At 56.0% G+C, this 6,372-nt stretch overlaps 1 protein-coding gene across 1 annotated transcript in view; it reads left to right on the top strand.

The window, feature by feature from the left end:
• The window catches only part of UHRF1 (ubiquitin-like with PHD and ring finger domains 1), a 32,017-nt gene that overhangs the window by 20,033 nt on the left and 5,612 nt on the right, over positions 1-6,372 (top strand). Inside the window, exons 7-14 of the mRNA XM_004688874.2 lie at positions 697-820; positions 912-1,019; positions 1,231-1,335; positions 2,428-2,534; positions 4,198-4,360; positions 4,449-4,586; positions 5,994-6,160; positions 6,236-6,370. Coding sequence (XP_004688931.1) covers positions 697-820; positions 912-1,019; positions 1,231-1,335; positions 2,428-2,534; positions 4,198-4,360; positions 4,449-4,586; positions 5,994-6,160; positions 6,236-6,370 — 1,047 coding nt within the window. The remainder of the gene's footprint in view (positions 1-696; positions 821-911; positions 1,020-1,230; positions 1,336-2,427; positions 2,535-4,197; positions 4,361-4,448; positions 4,587-5,993; positions 6,161-6,235; positions 6,371-6,372) is intronic.

The raw sequence follows: 6,372 nt of genomic DNA, 5'->3' as shown, positions 1-6,372 counted from the left end.
TCTTCCTGTGCCTCAGGCCTGACGTAGGCCTCAGGTGAGGGCGCCTTCCTGTGCCTCAGGCCTGACCTAGGCCTCAGGTGACTGCAGGGATGAGTCCTGACAGGTGAGAAGCAGGGAGCTGTGCTTCTCCCCTGTGCTCCCCTGTGCCTCTTCATCTCGCGGGCTCGGCAGATGTTAAGGTGACTGCTGGGCTGCTCCGTCCTCGAGTCGCTGTGTGTTAAAAGAAGCTGCTGTGGCCTGGGACTGGTCGCTGCTCGCGCCCCCACGCCCCACCCCCATGCTTTGTAGAGATGGCAAAATGGAGTCCGTGGCAGTGAGAAGGCGCCTTTTGAGACTCCCACATGGTCCCACTGGGTTTACCTGTGTCACTGGGAGGCACCGTGTACGTCTCAGCAGGAGGGATGAGGGCTTGCTGACCGGTAGCACGCTCCACGATGGTGGACGTGCTCTCGACTTCTGCGGTCCATCCCCGCTGCCACTCGCTGCACATGGCTCTCAAGGACCTTTGGTGTGGTGCAAATGACAAGGAGCCAGATTTCTCAGTTAACGTTAATGAATTTCAGTGTAAATGGCCCCCATCTTGGACAGCTCGGGCAGCATGGAGCCAGGAGCCAGAGGGCGACTCTGCCCTGTGGCCAGCTGAATGGGCAGGCCAAAGACAGGGCTTTCACACAGACGGTGACATCCCTCATGTAGGTACTGTCCTGAGTGTCGAAATGATGCCAGCGAGGTGGTACTGGCAGGGGAGAAGCTGAAAGAGAGCAAGAAGAAGGCCAAGATGGCATCGGCCACATCATCCTCCCGGCGGGACTGGGGCAAGGTGAGAGGCCCTCCCCACGCTCGCCTCCCCCCACAGCCCTGCACCTTCCTGCTCTCACTCACCGCTCTTCCCTCTGCTTCTGAATGAGCAGGGCATGGCCTGTGTGGGGCGCACCAAGGAGTGTACCATCGTGCCATCCAACCACTATGGACCCATCCCGGGGATCCCCGTGGGCACCATGTGGAGGTTCAGAGTCCAGGTACCTGCGACATCCCGGGACCCCGGGGCGTGGCGCTCGGGTGCCAGCCTTTCGGAAGCTGCTTCAGAGCAAGTGGCAGGGCTGGAACACAAGCCAGCTGTGTGCTGTGGCTGAGACTTGGCTATGGAGGCATGGGGGCGGGGGCGGGCTTGGCGAGTCGCAGTAGCTGCCAGCCCAGAAAGTACGGTTTATTGCTCGTTGATTTCTGTAGGTCAGCGAATCAGGAGTCCACCGGCCTCACGTGGCAGGCATCCATGGCCGGAGCAACGACGGGGCCTACTCCCTGGTCCTGGCTGGGGGGTACGAGGATGATGTGGTGAGTGTGATGGGGTTGGTTGATATTTTTTTTTTTTCCCAGTGGCAAATGTGAGAACAAATTTTGCCGTTTTAACCATTTTTAAGTGCCGTCGTGGGCATCATGTACATTTTTACTGTGGTGCAGCCGTCCCCACCGGCCATCTCAAGAACTTTCACATCTTTGCCCCAGCTGAAACTCTGCCCCATTACCCACTAACTCCCCTCCCACCTCCTTACCCACTAACTCCCCTCCCACCTCCTCGTGCCCTGGCACCACCTTCCCACTTCTGCCTGGCCGAGGCTCCTCCAGTGCCTCCTCCTGTGTGTGACTTAGTTTACGGTGCGTTGTGCCTTCGGGATTCATCCACGCTGTCATGTGTGCCAGAATCACCATCCTTAGGGCTGGCTAGGACCGCACGGTGTGTGTGGGCCATCTTTTGCTCATCCATTCACCGGCTGGTAGGCAGTTGTTTCCACGTTTTCGCTCTTGGACCTGTGCTTCTGTGAGCATGAATGCGTGACTCGCACTTTGAGACCTTGCCTCCAGTTCCTTGGAGGCGCTTACCTGTAAGCAGCATTGCTGGGTGCTGAGGTTTTTTTTTTTTTTTTTTTTTAAGATTTATTTATGTATGCATACAGAACTGGGGTACAGGCCAGAGGTGCAGGGGCGGTGAGAGGCTTCACCAAAGACAGAGTGGGGAGCAGAACAGGTAGATTGATAAAGTACACTGCTGAGGGGAGCAGCGGGCGAGACAGGCGAGGTCTGCTGCGCCCTGTGGGTTCAGCTCCTGGCTGGGGATTGAGTTCATGCTGCAGTGGCTGCAGATGGCTTCACAGTGCTTCATAGTGCAGCAGTTCATAGTGCTTCGTGGTGCAGCGGCTTAATCTCTTGCGCCACCAGGGAGGTTCCCTGAGGTTATTGTTTTTCAGCTTCTGAGGCACTTTCATGCATTCTCCGCCTTGCACCATCCCACATTCCCACCAGCCATTACAAGGTTTCCAGTTCCTGCACACCCTCCCAACACCAGTGTCTGCTTCCGGTGGTTGCCATCCCGATGGGTGTGGGGAGTTTGTTTTCAGAATGTTCACCAGGCCCTTCCATCTATTTCAGGACCACGGGAACTTTTTCACATACACAGGTAGCGGTGGCCGAGACCTTTCCGGCAACAAGCGGACTGCAGAGCAGTCTTGTGACCAGAAACTCACCAACACTAACAGGTTTGTGAAAGCAGATTTTCTCCCCTGTGTCCTGGCTGTAGGGGAGGTTGTTCTTTGGGGGCATCTTGCCCAGAAAGTTGGACTCCTGTGACGAGGGTGATGAAGTCGGGATAATGGACAACCATTTTCCCCCCTTCTCTTGCTTGCTTGATACTTGGGAGTATTTCAGATGCATCAAAGCAAACTCTCCCCCAAAGGCCAGGTAACAGTTGCGACTTAATGCAGGTTTCTATTGCAGCTGCTGGGCAGCTGTCGTAGCACCAGAGCAAACGTAGACCGTGTGTAACCGAGTGAGCGTGGCTGTGTTCCAATAAAACTTTATTTGCAAAACCAGGTGGTAGGTGAGTGGGCTGAGACAGGACTGCAGGATGCTGGAGACTTTTAAGTTCTCAGAAAGCCCCAAGGAAAAGACAGAGCCTTGGTGATGTGCATCTCATAAATTGCTTCCATAAATCCCATCGAGATGTGACACGTGATGGTTACGTCCTTTATGTATAGCTGCTGCAAATCAAGAAAAACGAATTGAAAAAAGTCAAAAGGACATAATAATAATTCCCCCAAGGAAATGTACCTCTCGTGACCATGACAGATGGTTCAGTTTCAGTTTCAAAGAAACAGAAGTGTAGGCATTGGTGCAGCGCCGTTTCTTTCCCCTGTAGTATTGGTCAAGAATTTTAAAATGTTGACAAATGCCAAATCTTGCCAGCAGTGTTCCACTGTAGGCAGAAATCTGTGTTGCTGGAAAGATTCCCGCTACAGAGCCTTGCCTCTGTCCTTACTCATCGCCCTACAGATCCCCGTTGAAAAGACCCCATAGATGGACTCACGGGAGTTGAGGCTTTGATGTGTCATATTTACTCAAATATCAGTAGGAAATGAGGAGGAGGAGTTCCTTGTTGGGCATTCATTCCTCCAGTGGAGTATTTTAACTGGAGTGGACATCAAGCTTTCCACCTGCAGGGGAGCTTTCAGGACATGGGAACTGCTCATGCGCTGTCTGTAGTGGTCATGTGCAGTGCGCCATGACATCATTCCTTGCGTGTGCTTGTGCAGAGAACGGTCTCGTGGCGGCTGGCTTTTCTTTCACTCCCGAGGAAGCAGCCCCACTGCATCAGGGGTGAGCCTGACCTCCGCTCTGGTCCCCGGCTTCGCTGCCCTGCTGGCCAGGCCTACTGTGGCACCTGGATGGCATCTTTCCTTGTGTGTGAGAGTCCTGGGTGCCTGTACCAGCATCTGACCTGGGGTTTGAAAACAGTGGGAGTTCCCCTTGCCCAGTGATCTGTGCCCCACATCTGAAGTCAATGACAGCAAGGCTGTGCTCCCCTGAAACCCGGAGAGGCGAGTCCTTCCTCCCACTCCTTGGCTGGGGGGTGGCTGCAATCCTGGCTGCCCGAGGCTTCCAGACACACCCTCAGATCTCCTCCTCCATCTCCATGTGGCCACATGGCCTCCCTGCGCACGTGTGTGTGAGCGCCTGAATTCCCTTTGCGTGTAAGGACACCAGTCATGAGATTTAGGGCCCCTTCATCCATCCTGGCCTGAATTCCCTCTGGAAGCACCTGTTCCCAAAGAAAGCTACAGGTGCCAGGGGTGAGGACTGTCCAGTCCCAGCCTTCTGGGAGACACACCAACTGCAGGGCATCCGCTCCCCCGCTCCCCACAGGGCGCTGGCTCTGAACTGCAGTGCCCCCATCAACGACCGCAAAGGGGCCGAGGCCAAGGACTGGAGGGCAGGGAAGCCGGTCAGGGTGGTGCGGAATGTCAAGGGTGGCAAGCACAGCAAGTACGCCCCCGCCGAGGGCAACCGGTACGACGGCATCTATAAGGTGAGCACCCTGGGCGGTGGGGGAGGGCGCCTCTGTGGCGGCCACCACTGGGTGGCAGGTCTCTGACCTTGGCCCTCACTTCCTGCAGGTCGTGAGGTACTGGCCCGAGAAGGGGAAATCTGGCTTTCTGGTGTGGCGCTATCTCCTGCGGAGAGATGACGATGAGCCTGGCCCCTGGACCAAGGAGGGGAAGGACCGGATCAAGAAGCTGGGGCTGACCATGCAGGTGCGGCCTGGCTGGGCGCGCCGGGGTGCTGGCTGCCAACTCTGCCCTGTCCTGGCAGCTAATGTCTGGGCGCCGTGGGCTTGTCATGATGGGTCAGCTTCTGGGGGTTGCGGCAGCAGCCAGCCCGAGTGTTGGTGCCGGGCCTGAACTCTGCTGGGCTTCTTCCATCCTAAGTAACTTCCAGATTCCGGACCGCCGTCCCCTGGCCGGTCCAGTTGTTCACCGCCGTCCCCTTGGCCGGTGGGCGCTGGCAGCAGAGGGGGAGTTTTTGCCTCTCTGCCCATTCGCAGTCTTGCAGTTCTGATCCAGACTCTGATCACAGTCTGAGCAGAGGAGCTTGTCCAAAATCAGCTTGGAAGCCAGTCTCCTCTGTTCTTCACATGGCGATTTTACACCCCCCCTCCCCCAAATAAACCCCAACTTCCAACCGAGAGAGTGACCCGAGCAGCTGGGCTGAAGGCAGGAGGCCCAGCCCTGGGCATTGCTCACCTCTTCATGCAGCAGACGCTTGCAGAGTTTACCCAAGGCGGGAATACAGCGCTTTCCCACTATAATTATGGTGTTTTCTGTTCGTTATGGTGAGATGCTCTACAGCTGATAGATTGTTGTGGGACTATTTAAGGAATCTTAATTGCTATTGAGCGCTTGCTAGTGCTTCCACCCAGGGGCACAGGCAGTTGCCTTTTGAACATAATGTTTGTGCCAGGGGATTTCAGAGGCTGCGAGGTGGGGGAGTCGCCTGGGGTAGGTGGAAGGAAGGTTTTGCTTTCTGACTTCCGTCAGCATAGTGGCTTCATGTGGCTAAGCAGACATTTCCTGATGTCACCTCTGCAGCCTGCCGGGCTTGTATAGGCTCCTTCAAGGTGGAGTCCGGGAGGCAGAGTCTGAGGAAGCCAGGATGCAGCAGGATCTTGGTTGGGGTGTAGATGACAAGCCAAGGCCCGGGGAGGGGGGGCGGTGTGTCACTCACTGATGCGCCTGCCTGGCTCTCACTGTTTCTCACTATTTCCCAGAGAGCTGGAAATGTTTACTCTGGCTCCTGTTGGAAAAGTAGCCTACCCCTAACTTCAAAAAACAAGGTAGTCACCTATTCTATTTGCCTATTCTGTTGCTAAGCATCTGCCAATACTAAGCATTATCTCATTTAACACCTCCCCTGCACCCTGCCTGGTGGATGGTGCCTGTAGCTTTTATTCCAGGTAAGTGTTGGTGATTAGTGAGTGACTGCCTGAGGCCCCAGGCCTGATAGGAGGCCCCAGGGCTGGGTCAGACAGAGGTTGTCTCTAAGGCTGGGAGGTGAGTGTCAGAGGGAGGTGGCGGGAAGCACAAAGGGGTGCCAGGAGTGGGGGGGAGGCAGATACCTGCAGGGACGGAAGCTTGTCCTTCACGACTTGTCTCCTTTCACAGTATCCTGAAGGCTATTTGGAGGCCCTGGCCAGGAAGGAGAAAGAGAAGGAGAACCGCAAGAGGGTGGCGGAGGACACAGAGGAGGAGGAGGAGGAAGAGGACTTCACGTCCCCCAGGAAGGGCAAGGGCAAGCGAAAGAGCAAGTCGGCAGGTGGGTGTCCGTGTGCGTTCCCACCGACTGTTATGGGGGTCACTCGCCCGCCCTCACTCACTCCTCCTGTCCTGGCAGGGTGCAAATCCAGCAGCGGATCCCCTCGAGGGACCCCCAAGAAGAGCAAGGTGGAGCCCTACAGCCTGACAGCACAGCAGAGCAGCCTCATCAAGGAGGACAAGAGCAACGCCAAGCTGTGGAATGAGATCCAGTGGTCACTCAAAGACG

Source organism: Condylura cristata, unplaced genomic scaffold (genome assembly GCF_000260355.1).
Source record: "Condylura cristata isolate star-nosed mole 26May11 unplaced genomic scaffold, ConCri1.0 scaffold00025, whole genome shotgun sequence".
Classification (NCBI taxonomy): domain Eukaryota; kingdom Metazoa; phylum Chordata; class Mammalia; order Eulipotyphla; family Talpidae; genus Condylura; species Condylura cristata.
Note: the sequence above shows the minus strand (reverse complement) of the source record. Positions and strands in the feature narration are given on the sequence as shown.